The sequence below is a fragment of the Phocoena phocoena genome, chromosome 4 (assembly GCF_963924675.1).
Source record: "Phocoena phocoena chromosome 4, mPhoPho1.1, whole genome shotgun sequence".
Classification (NCBI taxonomy): Eukaryota; Metazoa; Chordata; class Mammalia; order Artiodactyla; family Phocoenidae; genus Phocoena; species Phocoena phocoena.
The window spans coordinates 16495415-16514109 of record NC_089222.1 but is presented as its reverse complement, the minus strand read 5'-3'; the positions used below and the strand labels follow the sequence as shown (position 1 = coordinate 16514109).

Sequence of the window (18695 nt, the reverse complement as noted above, 5' to 3'; positions counted from 1 at the left end):
ATTATTCCCCCCCACACACCCCTTTTCCCACTTGGTGACCCAAGTTTCGTTGAATTTAATTTGTGGTTACCTCAGAATACAACTCAAAGTTTAAATTATAAATCACAGCCCTACACAGATTATCTGAACACATCAGTTCTTTAGAGAGCGGCATGTTCCAGGAAGTCTAATACCCACTACAGAGTGTTCCTTATGAATGGGGCACAGGACAGGTTAATTAAGGTCACTTAAATCTTCATCTTTTACAGCAGATCAGAACCCAGATGGCTGACTTTCTGCAGGATTTCTGATAGGAATCCAGTAGAGCTGGTTTCAAGTTTCACATCGACACTTAAAAGCTGTAACCTTCTTATCCAGAAGTTGTGATCCACATGAAGTCCACAATGAGTGCAGCAAATCTGAGGTAGTCAACCCTTACGAAGGCTCAGTATCTGAACATAAAAAGATTTTGAAATGACCACTGGCTGCAGTTTTTGATTATTTTGTATTTGCAGAGTAACTCTGAAAGAACACTGCTGAATCTAGTTGACACATTTATATAACAATGAAAATCCCCCTAAATCCAATACACATAAAGAGCAGTTGTGATACTTTAAACTTCCATAGTGCAACAGGGCCGGTCCCGTATACCGAGTGGTCTGCATCAGTTGTAGATCCAGCAGAGATCAGATGATGATGGCTGTCCGTGGTGGTTAGCTGTGGTCTAGTTACCTTAGAAGGGTTAGCAAACACCATTCCTTAATTGTACTGTGTGTGGCTGCTTTTCTGATTCTCAAGCACAGCATACTGGTTGTCTAGCTGAAGTTTAAGGGCCTGGTTTTTTGAAACCTCATCCCTACCTCTAGTTTTGTGTCTTACTACTTCAAAGCTCTTCTCCATTTCTTTATCCCTAAGGGAAAAGAAATGTAATCAGTAAATATTTCTTCTTCACTAGGTTGTTTTGAAAATATCCTTCCTTGAATTTAAAAAAAAGCCACCCCTTAGAAAAATCCTGAGGAAGGGACAGGAGGGGGAAACTGGTATATAAATCCTTACCAAAACCACTTTTAAGGCTTCAATTGAACAGAAAATATAGAATACTGTACTGAAGCTCTAGGGTCCTATTTTCTGTGGTAGCAAATCTACTGAATACTATTAACTGAAAACCTATTTTGGGACCAACTTCAAGACAACTGGAAAGTTAAAAAGCTGTCTAATGACATGGTGATTCCTTCTAAGACTCATTGTTACTCTTAGCAAATAACATCTCTTTCTTTATGCATAAAGTAAGAACAACAATTTCCTCATTCAAGTAAAGTTCTACTCATTATTCAAAGAACTCTCCACACATCTACTTTATGGGAGCGGGTCAGATAAAGATGAGTGTGGTGAACCACTGCCTCTCGTGGAGGACAGAGCAGAGGACCAAGTCAAGTGGAGGCTTAAATTCAAGCCAGCTGTGCTCTCAAAGAGGCAAAAACGCTGGGATTTAATTTAAAAGCCACCCCGAAAAATTTCCATCTGATGTCATTTACATTTCTTCCCATTTTATTTACTTTGTAAAAAATTCATGTCCCTAAATAAGATGTGGATGTGCCATATGTGGTCATTTAACTCCAGGTAGCATTCATTTTAAGTACCTGCTGAAATAAGATTATTTTTAATATTAGATTTATAAATGCCAACATCTTTCATCTACTCACATTAACTGGGAATATAATGAAATATTGCTGACTTTTCTAGTTTCTATATTACAAGGAACACAGAAGCAGCAATAATGTACTTAATATTTATTAAGAATTCTCACTAGATGAGACGTCATGGCTACAGAATGACATAAACTAGGAATAAGGGAAACTTGCAGACGAAGTTTGTCTTTGGTGCTCTTTCCCTTCGCCCCCCCCGACCCCAGGTCCTTCCCCACTTCTCCCCCCCAGTCCTGGGCATATAAGTCCCACCTTAATTCTCAGTTGCCTCTCAGCTGCAGCTTGGGCTTTACTGCAACACCCCAGGTGGGTTTTCAAATCCCAAAAACCCCACTCCCTGGCCAAAGGATAGGGCTCCAAAACACAATCTTGAGAATACTTACTTCCGGCTTTCTACATGCTTGGCAGTGGACTGCAGGGATGGGAACTGTGTATCACTGTAGATTTCTGGTGGTCCTTGGGGTGCTTTCCTTGTTGTGGTCAACCTGGCCCCAGGAGGCCTATACACGCCACTAGTCATTGTTGGTTCTGGGGTTTCTGTAACTAACATTTCAAAACAGTTTAGAGAAACTATTCAAGTGCTTGGCGTTTTAATAAGCTACTCCTGAATTCCTGATCATTTTAACAGTTATGGAGAAAAACAATACTTACATTAAGGGTCTCTGAACAACAGAAGGAAAGTTATCTGAGGAAATGTCCAAAAGCAAAGGCCTATTTTTCTAGGGTAAAAGTAGTCTTCCAATTTCTCTTCCATGTACAATTTTAATTATCTATGTAAATGAGTTCTATTAAGTCAACTTATTGGAAGTGGGAAAGGTATCTGCTGTTCCTGGGAGACAGGTCTCATCAGGGACTACCTTTCAAAGTATGACCACTTTTACATCATCAATGAATTTTTTATTTTCTAGTAAAACAGGAGAAAAAATTAAGCAGCCCAAAGTCTTGTACCATGACCAAGATTTTGAGGACACAGCCTTTCAGCTTTTCTTACATACCATTCACCCCCCCATCCTAAACATGAATTCAGTGTTTTACACATGTTTTCTAGTTATCAAAAGCTTCCTTTCAAATGAACATCTCTACATCATTCATTAGCTCAAGTGTAATGCAGCTAGAAGGAAACAGGCAAAAACTATGCATGGTAGTAATCTGTGATCTTTGGACAGTAACATTTGGGGGTGATTTGTTATTCTTTATATTATTCTGTATAAAATGGGTATACATCAGAGCATTATTTCTCAACATTTTTTCTTTATTGCCTTCCTAAAAGAGCCTTTTTAGACAACTTTCTTCTAAACAGTACTGTCCTCATGCCCCAAGCAAAAAATGTTAATACCACAGATACACTGTACATATGTTTACATACTCCGGCCCTCTGATGGGCCACAAACCACTGTAAGATCTAAGATTTCTTTACCATTCCCACTCTCCTCCGAGCCAAGAAGCACTTTTCATCCTCTTGGGAGTGATAAAATCCACCTGTCTGAGAATTCATTCTTCAGAGAGAGTAAAATGGGGAATGGAAAAAAAAAAGACACAGGTACCCAATATTCCTTAGTCAGCCGTCAAACATTGAAAAAAAAATGCTTAAACATGTAAATCTGGCAAGCTATAGGGCTGCAGTAAGATTTAAGCAGCCTACAGCCTTAACTTCCAAATTTCTTTATTGAGGATATGAAAGTCTTTAGATCAGACACAAATCTCTCTCCTAGGAATGGAAAGAAGACCCTACTCACCCAGTGCAAGCATACATTTAGTTGAAAGCTGACTGCATATAAAATATACACAAATAGACATCTTTATGAAAATGAAATATGAAGATTACCAACTACTGGAGCAGGAGGTGCTTGTACCGGAGCTGTTTTATTCCAGGGACCTGAAGATTTTTCTACACCACCACCACCTCCTCCGCCTTCTTCCCAGTTATCACCTGGATCTTCTCTTTTTTCACTTTCATCTTCTTCCTTTTCACTATTGGAAAATAAACAAGTGAATTCAATTACAGAAACACCAGGAAAACTGTCAGTCCAAATCCTTAATTCTATCAATAATGATCTGTGATTCTGGAGAAGGTACTTATTAACCTCTTCAAGCCCAAATGCCTCACTTGCTTTTAAAAAAAAAAAAGAGAGGAAGAATTAAGGGATTTTATCTATTTTATGCATTAGGACTTCATGTAAAAGGATTCATCGCTGGAAAAAGGTTGAGAAAACCTCTCTGTCTGACAGTCTCCATTTCCCTTTTTGCAAACTCCATACACTCAAGAATATCTAGAAATATTTAACATACTGACATGCCAGGCTTTTAACAATCTGTGTTGATTATTTATAGCAGTCCCTACTGAGGGAGGGAAGAGAGGTCAATCTAACCTGAAATGTAGAGAAAAGGGCAACTTGAAAGATTAAAAGTACAATTACTTGATTTTTTTCTAGGACCAAAGTGTACAAACAGGCACTTATGGTAAGCATATTTTTAGTGATCAAATGTATGGGTTTTAAAAGTTGTATAATTTCATTTGCTAATCCTTTAGTACATGTAAAAAAATACTCTCAAAATTAATTCACATTCCAACAGAGGAAAACAAGTTAGCATTCAGTATTTACATCAGTGCTTCATACTTTATTAGTGTCAGTCTCTACTGTCTAGACATAGGAAATATATAGAACTGGTCCCTAACATCAAAGATGTGTCACGCATTTAAAGAAGAGAATACAAGAACTCAGTCTTTGGCTTACTAGTGATTATAAATGCAAAATATATCCTCAGTGGTGACATACCATTCTAAGACTGACTGAACTGTTCTATTTAATGCCTATTTTTAATTTTTTTTTTTTAAGATTTGATGTGGACCATTTTTAATGTCTTTACTGAATTACAATATTGCTTCTGTTTTATGTTTTCTTGGTTTTTTGGCCACAAGGCACGTGGTATCTTAGCTGCCCGACCAGGGACTGAACCCACACCCCCTGCATTGGAAGGTGAATTCTTAACCCCTGGGCTGCCAGGCAAGTCCCTATTTTTTTATTCTTGAATCGACTTGAGTCAGAAGTCTGTGATCTCTGCAAGGTATCTTTATTTCTCCTTGTGTTGGATTACTTATTACTATTTTATGTAAGCCTGAATTTGCTAAATTATCAAGTACGTATATCTTGCCTCTATACCACTGGCTTGACAGCACAAAGATAACTGCCAAATCAAACTTCCTTTTTGCAACTCTTTGCCCTTGCAGATGATGCACCTGGCACAGACCACCAACCTTCTCCCTGGATTACTTTCCATGACAGTGGTGGTGCTTCCTAGGTCTTCAGCTTATCAATCTCTGTCATCAATCTAACTGTCCTTTCCTCTATTAAAAAAAAACAGGCTGCAGGACTTCCCTGGTAGAGCAGTGGTTAAGAATCCGCCTGCCAATGCAGGGGACACGGGTTCGATCCCTGGTCCAGGAAGATCCCACATGCCGCGGAGGAACTAAGCCCGTGTGCCACAACTACTGAGTCTGTGCTCTAGAGCCCGTGTGCCATAACTACTGAAGCCCACGCACTACAACTACTGAGCCTATGTGCCTCAACTACTGAAGCCCCTGTGCTCTAGGGCTCACGTGCTGCAATTACTGAGACTGCATGCTGCAACTACTGAAGCCTGTGTGCCTAGAGCCCATGCTCCTCAACGAGAAACCAATGCAATGAGAAGCCTGTGCACCGCAACAAAGAGAAAACCCGTGCGCGGCTGTGAAGACCCAACGCAACAAAAAGAAAAAAAAAAAAAGCTACATGCTGCTGCCTAAAGCTCTGTCTCTAGCCTTCCACTCTTTCAGACATTTTCTCCTTTTGATATCTGATCCATGACAATGGCCATAACAATGTATATATGACTCCTACCCTGACTGTGACCTTGGGAACATCAGGGCATATCCTGGTTTCTGCAAAATGACATCTAAGGGTGCTTTCTTTCCATGTCTATTAAAATAAGTTCTGGCTATATGACAAATTTCTTGAATAGCTAATGGTCTTCTTTAAAGACACTCAGATAATAGTACCATCAATTATTGCCCACCAACCAGAGATGATTCCAGAATTTAGAGGCCTAGGGTGACAACAGAAAGTGAGAAAGGGAACAAACGTACCTTCAATCTGCATTTAGAGCACGATTTTACTAAAGACTATAGTTTGAGAGGAAAAAAGCGTGGGGAGTATGGCTAAGCCAGCCTTCAGTCTTCCTTTTTGCTAACACATAATAGAATCCTATGGAGCCATTTAAAATGTGAGGCCTACACTAACATGGAAGTAATAATCATGTCACATAAACCAACAATGTATCAATACTAAAAATCTATGCACCTAATATAGATAGAAAGACAACTAGAATGATTTCTTGGGTAAATGTTAAAAAGTGGGTGCTAGAATGCATGACTTTATTTTCTTCATGGAGCAAGCAGTTATGAGCAGATTTTAAAGCCAAACTGGCTGGTTCAATACACCCAGGCTCTGCCATTTACTAGCCAGGAAGACTAAGTATGGCATCTAACTTCTGTACGCCTCAGTCTTCTTGTGTAAAAAGGGGGTAACAGCCCCATTATGAAGATTAACAGACACAAAGCACTGATAACAGTGCTTGGCACATGGTAAGTGCCGTAAGCATTTGGTATTACATGCTTTTTATTTATTAATTATTTTTTAACATCTTTATTGGAGTATAATTGCTTTACAATGGTGTTAGTTTCTGCTTTATAACAAAGTGAATCAGCTATATGTATACAAATATCCCCCCTCCCTCTTGCGTCTCCCTCCCACCCTCCCTATCCCACTCATCTAGGTGGTCACAAAGCACCGAGCTGATCTCCCTGTGCTATGCAGCTGCTTCCCACCAGCTATCTATTTTACATTTGGTAGTGTATATATGTCCATGCCACTCTCTCACTTCATCCCAGCTTACCCTTCCCCCTCCCCGTGTTCTCAAGTCCATTCTCTACATCTGTGTCTTTATTCTTGTCCTGCCCCTAGGGTCTTCAGAACCATTTTTTTTTTTAGATTCCATATATATGTGTTAGCATACAGTATTTATTTTTCTCCTTCTGACTTACTTCACTCTGTATGACAGTCTCTAGGGCCATCGACCTCACTACAAATAACTCAATTTCGTTTCTTTTTATGGCTGAGTAATATTCCATTGTATATATGTGCCACATCTTCTTTATCCATTCACCTGTTGATGCACACTTAGGTTGCTTCCATGTCCTGGCTACTGTAAATAGAGCTGCAATGAACATTGTGGTACATGCCTCTTTTTGAATTATGGTTTTCTCAGGGTATATACCAAGTAGTGGGATTGCTAGGTCATACAGTAGTTCTATTTTTAATTTTTTAAGGAACCTCCATACTGTTCTCCATAGTGGCTGTATTAATTCCCACCAACAGTGCAAGAGGTTTCCCTTTTCTCCACACCCTCTCCAGCATTTTAATATTTAGGTTTTCATATAAGCACCACATATACCACCTTTATAATAAGAAAAAACATAGTTTTCATTAAAAAAAAAAGCAACATGAAAACATGTTCTTTTAAAATGGACACTAAGCAGTATGATCTTGCTTCCTAAAGCTTTTAAGTAGAATGATCAGGTAAGAGTATGAAAGTCATAATTTATCCAGGAGTCTAACAGTGGTATCCAAATGTCAAAATTATCCCAAAAGAAGTTTTTTTAAAAAGTTACCCACCTCTGAAGCCACACCTATGTAATTACACTAAAATGTAATTTGCTTGGTCCATGAGTAAAAGCACAGGTGTTACTCACCTAGCTATAATTGACTATGTAGTTAGCAATGTCGCAGCAACCCAATCCATGCCAGACAGGGTGATAAGATCCCCACAAAGATTTAAGTGACTTCGTGGCACTTTTACACTCTTATATCCCCAAACTGTGATAGCTTTCATTTGATCAGTTACATTTAGAAACGGTTAATTTCAACAATGCACTGAATTAAAATAGCTTTTCCCTTAAATTATTTTAATATTTAAACTCCAGAATTATCAGCTTGCAATAAACTGAAAACCAAAAAAAACTTAACACTGATTATCCCTAAGCAGAAGGGATTATGAATAATTCTTGCATATTTCTTTATGCTGTTATACTCTTCAAATGTTCTAAAGAACAAAAACGTTGTTTTCCTAATCTGCAAAAAAATAAAGTTTGAAGAAAAACTCCAATTTGGTCTGACAGAATGCTGAGAGTCTCAAAGAAAAGAAGATTCCTTTACTGTCTAGTGTTCATCACCTTTTCACCCTCAGAGACAAGTGAAGAAATGAATTAAAAAAATCACAAATCTAAAATACCTCTAGATTACAAACTATTACTAGAAAATAAGAGTGATCTGTTTTAATTAGAGGGATTGTATATTGATAATAGGCACAAGACAACTTAGTATTTTGCTTCATAAGATTCTGAAATATCAGCTAAACTAAACATTGGAAATTGTCTAGTCAAGACACTTCATCCAACAGAGGGAAATAAGGCCCAGAGATGCTAAGAGCCTTGCCCAAGTGCTATAGTAACAATGGCAGGATAGAAATAATTTAAATAGCCTACTACTCTTTCATATTTACATATTCCAGAAAATGTCAAACCTCCAAATGCCAAAGAACAAAAATCATGTTGCAGAGAATTATTTCCACAGAAGACAACTAGGCTAAAATTTGGCGTTTGATCCAAATATAATATACAACGTCTCATCAGCTAAATTTGATGTTTTAAAAACTACAATGCTTAAAAAATAAGTAAATAAAATAAAAATAAAAACTACAATGTTACTGTAAATTCATTATTTAATGAATGATAATGCTACAAAAAGGAATATTTACTGAGCATCTACTATACCAGGCAGTGTTGTACCTGTTTTACAAAGTTAAAAATCGAAAGAACACTAAGGTGGGGAGAAGACCCATTGTACATATGAGGAGACTGAAATTCAGATACTTAAGTACCTTCACCAGGGCTACAATGTAGCAGAGCCAAGTCAGTGGGACTCCAGAGCCCATATTCTTTCAGGTTGCCTATTACTTCATTTCTCTCTCTTTATAGCTCTAAAGTATGAAACAAAAATTTTCCCTATTTTGAGATTTGAGAAATTCACTTTTTTTTAGTAAGACTGATCAGGATCACACATTCTACAGTGGTGTATCTATAAAGAACAGAACATTCTAACATCCTTATCTCAAGGGACATTACAGGAGAATTTATGTATCCTAACTCCCCCTTCCCCAAAAGCAGCTAAAACAAAATCCGGATTTGACTGCACTTTTGCCAGAATGCTGGGCATGGGCAGCGCCACTGATTTGACCCTATTATCCAATCACTGTTACAACAGTAAACTGGGGGGATAGAAATGGCCTGATGAGCCATGGCTGGCAGCTTAAAATGTCACTGTATTTCATCCAAGGACTCTTCCTTGACCCATTCATGGTAGACCTAAGCGTCTCTCCTGGACTTCACGGCCCCTGCACATTACTGAAATGATCTACTAGTGTTCAGTAGAGCATGAGTTATTTTTTTACAACTCCAAGACCCAGCAGTTGATGCCCAATATCCAGGACACAGCAGTCCCACAAATATTTGCTACTACGAATCCAGCTTGGATGGGAATAATTTCTTCTCTTCAAAGGACAAATTAACCAGCTCTACCTAATGGGTTTAAAAGTCTAGATTTCTTAAGATTCCTAGAAAACCACTGGGATCCAAGGACTCAATTTTTTTTGAAACATGACAAATGCTCACCATTTAGTAATAAGTAGTAAATGAAATCTTTCTTCCTCAAATCCATTTTAAAGATGGGAAAGGCCTATAGGTCCTACTATCAACCAATAATCTAAGCTCAAGCGCTAGGCCCCTTCTTTTATCACCATCTCAATGGCTTCCCTCTCAGAACTTGTCTGTAAACAATGTGATCTTGAATAAGATTAACTTAGACACAAAACTTGACACATGACCTCATAATACTCTTGGTACTTAAATCTTGAGCTAATGGGTAAATGTGAGCTAGGACGCTAATACAGTATGCTTGCTGCTGCTGAAAACTCTCCCCCTTTCAATTGCACACTCACCTTCAACAAACGTCCAGCATGCTAACTTACTACGAGGACTAGTGTCAAAAACTTTTAAGACTGTATGCAGCTAACTAAAGAGAAAGTAAGTGTGGCAAAAATGATTTGTACATCTCCAGCAAGAGTATAAGGGTACTTACTCTACTATTCTTGAAACTTTTCTGAGGTTTGTAATTTTTCAACACAATAAGTTGGGAGAAAAAAAATTAAGACTATAGATGGAGAATTTCAAGATATTTCTAAGTCAACTTCAAAGTGTCATTTTCCCTTGTTTCATATTGAAATAGCAAGGCTGTCTCTCTCATGGATAGAAAAGGTAACAAACTAAAGGCATAACCACCCCCCTCCAATTCCAGAGAAGAGAGAGATCTCATTTCTCTCCCCTTCTGAGGGCTTCTGCACAAAAGGTAAGACCAAGTCATAGAAGACAATCATTCAAGATCTCCAGCAACTCTGAGAAGCATTTTTCTTTATATGGTTATACTAATGCCAACCTGAACATGTCATGTTCTCCTATTAAGTCCATAGTGAACTGACTCACCAGAGTAGGACTTTAGTCATGATAATATTATGTGCCTCCATTACCCCTTCTCCTCAAATATTGGTATTATAAAGCAGGTGCCTCATGGTTAAATAGCAGAGAAATTCCCAAGAGTAAGACATTCTAATTTACCCACTAAACAGAGGTTGATTAATATTAACCAAGTGGATATATTATGAACATCCTGTTCAAAATTCTCACAAAAATCCTGAGTAGTCATCTCAATTTTGCAGATAACATTCACAAGTAAAGTAACTCACCCAAGGTCACACATAAGCAGCAGGGCTAAAATGCAAGCCCAGGTCTGTCTTTCCCTAAAGTCCATGTTTTTGCCACATTATCAACTATATCCTATTTGTGTGAGTAACCTACTTCCCATTCTATTGAACCAATGTGTCTTTCCTTGTAGACTCCCACTCCTGCTGAATTTCAATGTCAAGAACATTTAATACAAAGTTTATAAAGATATTCAGTACATGGTTGACCCTTGAACAACAGGGGTGTTAACATGCCTCATCTGCAGTTCTTCCATATCAGTAGATTCAACCAACCACAGGTCGTGTAATACAGCATTTACTATTGAAAAATATCTGCATATAAGTGGACCCATGCAGTACAAACCCATGTTGTTCAAGCGTCAGCTGTATAAAGTGAAAGTTTTTGTCATTATTATTAACCCTCTGATGGCTTCTCACTCTCAAGCCTTTCCTGGAAGCCGTTAGATTCCCCTCTGTTGATTTATGAAGGCAACGGAGACAGACCCCAGACTCCACAGTGACTGAGAATCCACAAAAGCAGCTTCCTGAAGAAGGTATGTTTCTCAATGTTAGCAGGTAAGAGAAAGATCTCTGGATGGCCACTGACGCGCAATGACTAGATGCTAAATAATGAAAAATGCAGTACAAAAAAGCTGGTCTGGGCTTCCCTGGTGGCGCAGTGGTTGAGAGTCCGCCTGCCGATGCAGGGGACATGGGTTCGTGCCCCAGTCCGGGAAGATGCCACATGCCACGGAGCGGCTGGGCCCGTGAGCCATGGCCGCTGAGCCTGCGTGTCCGGAGTCTGTGCTCCGCAACGGGAGAGGCCACAACAGTTAGAGGCCCGCGTACTGCAAAAAAAAAAAAGAATCCTCCTGCCAATGCAAGGGACATAGGTTTGATCCCTGGTCCAGGAAGATCCCACATGCCGCGGAGCAACCAAGCCAGTGCACCGCAACTACTGAAGCCCACGCACTCTAGGGCCCGCTTACCACAACTACTGAGCCTGTGTGCTGCAACTACTGAAGCCTGTGTGCCTAGAGCCCATGCCCTGCAAGAGAAGAAGCCACGGCAATGAGAAGCCCGCACACCACAATGAAGAGTAGCCCTCGCTCGCGGCAACTAGAGAAAGCCCGTGCACAGCAACAAAAACCCAACACAACCAAAAAAAGAAAAAACAAAAACCAAAAACATCTAACACACGAAGGAAGCCAAGAAGTGGCTGGGAATAAACCTCCAGTCTAATCACCTCTACTTCACACCACCACGTAAGGTATTTCAAATGTGGGGAAGCTGCATTTCCTAAAAGTTGCCCACTATCAATCAGGTTTCACTTTGCTTAAGCTCACACAGCGACATGAATGCCTAGTTGTGGTAAATATCCAACAAATGTCATAAAAGTTAGCCCTGGTTTTTTAATAAGTTATTTAACACCATAAATGTTACCATCTAGAGAAGTCAAAAGACAGTATTTTGTTAAGGAAAAGTATTTCCTCCACTGTGCCAGGCAGTCACGGGCATATATAAATCACAGACTTCAAACTGGAAGGCAGTGCATCAGGTTCACTTCTTTTTTTGGCTGTGCTGTGTGGCGTGCGGGACTTCAGCTCCTCGACCAGGGATGGACCCCAGGCCCCTGGTAGTGAGAGTGCTGAGTCCTAACCACTGGACTGCCAGGGAATTCCCAGGGATCACTTATTTCTTGAAACTGAGAATAAAGGGTTTTTAATCTAAACCAATGGATTTTCTACTTCATGAGACCCTCAAAAACATGACATTTATTTACATGAATCTAAAGTACATGTGACTACCATAGACTGGACTTGATAAAATATGTTAATTTCAAATTCTCTAAGCCAACCAATCCAATTATCAGAAATTACTGTTTTCTTGAACTTTAAAAATGTACTTAGAGTATGATTCCATTTCTATAAGTTCTAGGAAAATTAATCTAGTGTTAGGTTAGTGGTTATTTGAGGGGTGAAAACAGTGACTACGAGGGGGCTTTCTCCTCTACCAGTAATGTTCAGTTTCTTGACCTCAGTGCTAATTACACAAGTTGGTTTCACTGTGTGAATACGTAAAATCTGTTATTTCCCTCTAACTATGCTTCAATTACGAATACATATATAACTTGTTTGTAAAATCTGCTATTTCCCTCTAACTATGCTTCAATTATGAATACATATATAACTCGTCTGTCACAGAGGATCTGAAAACCACCCCTGTTATTTTCTGAAACAAAAAGAAAAACTAACTTCGACCCACCAATATTAAAAGTAAAAATTTTGAAACCACAAAATCCATTTTAGCTGTCTCAAAAAGGCCTAACCAAGATTTGAAGCAGGCAAGCTCTCACAGGATTTTAGACCTGGCAGCTAATTTGATCAGCATATAGAAGGGCCGCCATCAGAGGAATAGGCACAATCCATTAGAGTCCTAATAAGCATATCTAAAGCACAAGAGTACTGTGATGCTGTTTTGGGGCTAAAAACCCCCAAACATACAGTATCTATCCCTTGAGTTATCTAAGCACATGTGTAACCAGACCATACCTTATTTGCATTGCTTGAACTCTTAGGCCGCTGTAATCAACCTCTTTTTGCTCAAATTCTTTCCACTCATCTTCATCCTGTAAAACAGGTACCACTTAGTCAATTAAAGCTATTTGTAAAAACACAACTAAGACAACTATCAGACTATGAAAAAGGGATGAATCGGCTGGAACCTAAAGTGTGGACTCGTTTTCTGGCCAAAGCCCTTGCTCAATCCCAAGGCCAACTAGGCTGGCGGACAAACGTGAGTAAACTTTACTTCCACCGCGTTCCTTCATGAGACCTGTTACTTTAAAAGCAACCAGGAAACGCCAGATGAAATCAACAGGAAGCCCACAACTAAACGTCTAGCTCAATCTTGCCATGAGACTTTTCTTTTACGGGCTTCGGGACCAAGTCGTGCCAGTCAGAGCTGCCACAAATGTGATTGTTAGAAAATTCAGCTCAGACTACTGGTCTGAAATCAGAACGCTAAATTACTCAGAGTAGACGTCATTCGATAGATGCACTTCCGACCCGGGCCGATTCCCCGGGAGGGTGCCGCCGCCAGCTTGCGTCCTCGCCCGAGCCAAGCGACGCGGGTCGGGAGCGGGGTGTCGGGGGTCCAGCGGGGAGCGCGAGGCGGCCCGCCGTGGGAAGCCCGCGTCACGTGGCAGCCTCCGCGCCCATCAGCCCGCCAGCCGGGCCCCGGCCGCCCCTCCCGGCCGTTTCCCCGGGCAGGCAAGCAGGCAGGCGGGCGGGGGCGGGCACATGGACGCAAGCGCGCGGCCCGGGCCCCGACTCCCAGTCTCCCTGGCCCCTCACCTTTGTCACAACCTTGGTGGCGGCCCCGGGGCCCGTGGCCCCCGCGCCCGCGGTCCCGCCGTCGCCCGGCCGGGTCCCCGCGCCCGCCCCACCGCCCGCCGCGCCCGCGGCTCCGCTGCTCCCGCCGGCGACGCCCGCCGAACCCGCGGCGCTCGCCGCCCGGTTGCTCCGCTCCTTCTTCTTCTTCTTGTCTCTCTTGGCGAAGAAGTTGTCCAGGCTCCGCTCCTCCATCTCAGCCATGGTCGCGGCCTCCTCGACCCGGATGGGTGGGGCCGGCGGCGGGCGCTGCCCGCGGGGCTCCGAGCTCGGGGTCGAGGCCGGCTCGTTGCTCAAGCTCCCGGGCGCGGCGACGCCTCAGCCCCGCGGGGTCGCCGAGGCGTTTGCGGCGGGGCGAGCGGCTCCCCCCGCGTGCTGGCGAATGGTGGTACGGCCCTCCTCGGGGCTCGCGAGCCGCTGCCGCCGCCCCGCCCGCCCGGGCTGCAGCGACAGCGGTGCAGGATCCCGCCCGCTCCGCAGCCGGAGGGCAAAGGGAACGTTCGGGCCAGAGGTTCCAGCGAGAGTGCTAGGCTAGCGGCGGCGCGTGAAGGAGGAGGACGCGCGCACGCAGGCCCAGAGAGGAGGGGAAAGGGGTTGGGGAGGGGAGGGAGGGGAAGGAGGGCGGGCGGGCAGGCCCCGAGAAGAGAGAGGCAGCACCCACGCCTGCGTACTTAGCTCCGCCCGCCAGTGTAGGAGAGTGGAGGGGAGGGCGGCGGGAGGAGACGGAGGCGGGGCTGGAAAAGGAGCCAATCAGTTGCCAGAACGAAGTACCTGGCGACCATCCCTGTCTCGGACGGGGCGGGGCCATGGCTTGGGGGCGGGGAGAGGGTATATGCTAAATGTGACGTGCCTGATGACTCTTGCCTCCCGATTGGTCGAAGGTTTAGCCTTGGGGGCGGGCATTTAGAGGGCTGGTTGGTGACTTGGCTAAAGAGGTCCGGTCGAAGGGGCGGGTAGGTCCCGTCTGGGCGCATGCGTACGATACACGTGTGTCTGCTCGTCAGGGGCCAGCTGGGGCCTTCTAGTCGTTTGAACTTTAGCGAGACGGAAAGGCCCTGTGTTAAGCTAGCTATGTTAAAGATGGTACCATCCGCTCTGCTGGCCTCTGTACTTTCACCCTCTCTGGTCTGGCAACTATTCATTTTCATCGTAGGGGATGATATGAAAGTGAGGAGCAGTGGCCTTGAAGTTTAGTTCTCATTTACTAAAAGATCTTAGTAAGCCAGTAGGTAGTTAAAAGATTGGTTTTATCTATAATCCACCCTCTACTAGATATTGATATATCTACCAAGGTCAAGCTAAATCTGACCCTCAAGCTCCTGATCTGTAAAATGGAGATGTTAGCTCTTGCAAGATACTTGGGGAAAGAGTACCTCTTAGTTGCAGTGCTTAATACACATTGGATGCGATAAATGATTTTACATTTAAATAGTATCCCTTGCCCTGACGAGAAGATGGCTGTAATCTATCTTTTTTTTTATCCCTGATAAGAGGAGGGGAATGGCATACCATAGTAATGGGGACCAAATGTGCCCATGCTATACGTGGTTGTCCCATTTAAGTACCTTTTTGGCCTTGAGAATGAAATGAATCCTTGCATATGAAAAAGGGCCTCTAAAGTAAGGTATTAAACTTTCTACTTCCTCCTTCTAAAGACAGAGAACTGTCACAACCACTGAGGAAATGACTCAGACTTATGTTAGTAGCCTTGTGGGGTAGATAGAGCACAGCCAGTAAATGGAGCTACTTCTTGGTCTTTTCCTTTACAGTTTTTCTGTTAAAGTTTGTCTCCCCCATGACCCCTCCACCTACACTATTAACGTACTTAGCCTAGAATATGTCAAAGAAGCAAATCAAGGGCCTGGCCTTGGCCAACAGCAAGCTTACGTATAATTCCGCAAACATAAACTGCCCTCAACCACCTGGGATGGGTCTCTAGGTAACTTCCTTCTGTGACACCAGGTATCTTCTTGTGATGCAGGCCAAGTTCAGTATTGCCCCTCCCCCACCTTCCTTAATATCTCTGATCAAATTTCTTTTTCTTCCTTTCTCTCCCTCCCTTGCTTTCCTCCTTCCTCCTTCCCTTCCTTCCTTTTGTTCTTTCTTTCCTCATCTGTGAAGGACCTATTAAGCTATATTTAAGGCAATGTGCTTTGTTCCAGGCAGAGTAATTTGTCATTCCGGCCTTCAACTCCGTTATAATCTAGAAGAAAAGATCTAGATATGAATAACTGAAATCAGTCCTCCTTTTCTTAGGTCCCCATCAATGTATCCATGTCTTGAAAGAAGTAATGATGGGAAAAAAGCAGAGAAGGTATAGCAGTTGAGGGTTAATGCAGTAAAATTCTCTACTACATCTTTCAGTGTGATTGATGGCATGCTCCCCAAACTTGATCATATGTAGAAAACTCAGGTCAGACCAGTAGAGAGACAAGGGTCTTTGTGGTTGTGTCATTATCTGTAGTTAATAGTCTCCCGTATGGAGCTGGTCTCCTCCACTTTGAATCCCCCAACCTGAAACTGACAGCATATATTCCTACCAGGTTTTCCTCTTAAATCTCCCTTGCTACCCTCCTCCAGATGGGTTACACAGAGCCCTGAATCCTCATCTTCACCCCGTCCTCATCATGAAGCATCATCCAGCTCTCTCGATATTTGGACCTTCCCCATCTTTAAAGCAAAACAGACCTTCATTTGTACTCGGTAGATGGAAAGTTGAATAGTGGCGAGCACTCGGAATATTACCAGGTATTTCAGCACATCTTCTAAGTATCCTAATGCTGTCTGAATGTGGAAATTTCTCTCTGAGTCCTCTGAAGTGGTATAATCCAAAGGACATCATTTATCTCCCTCGACAAGGCCCACTGAGCTCCAATATTCCATGAGCTCAAGAGCTGGCACAGGGCAGCTGGGCCCAGCCCCATTATCCCTGGGCTCTTTTTTGCTGAGCTATTCATTCCAAGTTCCATTCTGCTACCTAGGCTGGAAATTCCACACACGCTCAGCTCAAAAGAATGCAGCTCATGCTGGCCAAAGACTTGCCAGGAAATGGGGAGTAACTTTTCATTTGTGGCTTCCTCTCTCAGATCTGTGAGCTACTGCCTGGCCTGTTCCACTGACGACCTTTTCCAATTGGGGAGCAGCTACTTTCAGGTCACTTCCTCTGGTGAAACCTCTACTGACTTCTACAGGCAGCCTGGTTCCTGACCTTTAAAGGCCCAGAGACCTTTTGTTTGGTATGGGTGTTTGATGCTTTCCTGGTATTTGCATGATTTGTTGTTTAACTATTCATCCACTTATTAACTCATTCATTTATGTAAAACATTTATTTAACAAGTACCTACTGTATGCCAGGCCTGATGTTAGGAGTTAAGTATAAGTCAGATATAGGCCCTTCCCTCACAGAGCTTACTGTATGGTAAACTGGTAGCCAGAAGCACACACGTACACATACAATTATAGCACATTGAAAATGTAATAGGGGCCGGGTGGGTGCGCAGTCCTTTGAGCCTGGGTTAGAGATCCACTCCACCAACAGCCTTGCAGTGGTCCTTGCAGCAGAGAGTGCGGTGAGAGGGGGATCATGGCTTTCTCCCTGGGACCCTCCAGGCCCTCTGGCCTCGGGGCCAGCAGGTGAGCTGGGGGGCCTGGGGACAGGGCTGTGTCCTGCGGGGCTCCAGAGTCCTCGCCACAGGCACCCATTGGCCAGGCCCAGGCCTTGAAACAGCCGAGAACCTCTCCCTCATCCCCACTTCTGTGACCTAATGGCAGCGGCTGTCTTCTGCAGGACCTGGCCCCTGTTTGGGCGGCTTGAGGAACCTGAGCGCCTGTGAGGTCCTGTGCGCCTTGCCCCCTCAGTGATGAAGGCTGGGCAGGGTCTGGGGACCTGGCCCTGAGGGCGCCGCCAGCTGAGATCTGCCTCTTCAGCCCGGCCTGGGCACTGAAGGGAGGACCCAGACTGGGTGCTGGACAAATGCTCCTGGGCAGGGTAACCGGCCTATGCAAGGACCCCCTTCCCTTAGCCAGGGCCTGGACCTTGGAGGGCGAAAGTTGAGCCTTGGAACCTTGCCCTTTCTAACAGAGGATAACATTTGTTTTGGTGGAGGTTAACATTTGTTTTGGTGGAGGTTTACAGGAACATGGTGACCTGACCTCAAGAACAAAGGATCTGACACCAAGAAGTTTGCAGCAAGTAACCATGCCTCTCTCTTACCTTTCCTATAAAAGGGCTTTGCTGAAAGCTTTTGGGGAGTTTGGGGTTTTTAAGGCATGAGCCACCCCCCTCCTTGCATGGCCCCGCAATAAACCTTTCTCTGCTCCAAACTCTGATGTTTTGGTATTGTTTCGCCTCACTATGCATTGGACACACGGCCTTGTGTTCGGTAACAAAAACACCTGAAGGTAAGAATGGTGTTGGGCATACAGCCTATGTCACAGAGGCATTTGACCGATGTTTGTAAAATGTCTCCACTAGTTCCCAGTTTTCCACATTAACGGGATTGCACAAACCATGGACTATCTAAGTGTTCCTTACCATCTTTCCTTGTTGGCTTTAGAATACATAGTCAGTCATGTGTAGCCAAAAATTTGACCTTCTTCCTCAACCTCAAGTCCCTCGTTAGCTCGTCCTTGACATTAAGGTTCTAGTTGGAGGATAAATGGTTAACAAGAGGAATGAGGTCCCAGACACCAGTGGCTACCCAGAAGAGCCTGTTTCCAGAAAGAGGTA

The 18695-nt window shown here is 43.2% G+C and overlaps 1 protein-coding gene across 2 annotated transcripts; it reads right to left on the bottom strand.

Moving 5' to 3' along the window:
• Positions 1-738: 738 nt before the first annotated feature.
• Positions 739-14170, bottom strand: CDV3 (CDV3 homolog). Of its 2 annotated transcripts, XM_065876902.1 has the most exons (6): positions 13931-14170; positions 13127-13203; positions 10686-10688; positions 3511-3656; positions 2069-2228; positions 739-889 (listed from the first exon to the last, which is right to left on the bottom strand). In XM_065876902.1, the coding sequence occupies exons 1-6, from the start codon at positions 14168-14170 to the stop codon at positions 739-741; spliced, it is 777 nt and encodes a 258-aa protein (XP_065732974.1). The 2 variants fall into 2 exon arrangements, with proteins under 2 accessions (XP_065732974.1, XP_065732975.1); XM_065876903.1 differs by lacking the exon at positions 10686-10688.
• Positions 14171-18695: the final 4525 nt, after the last annotated feature.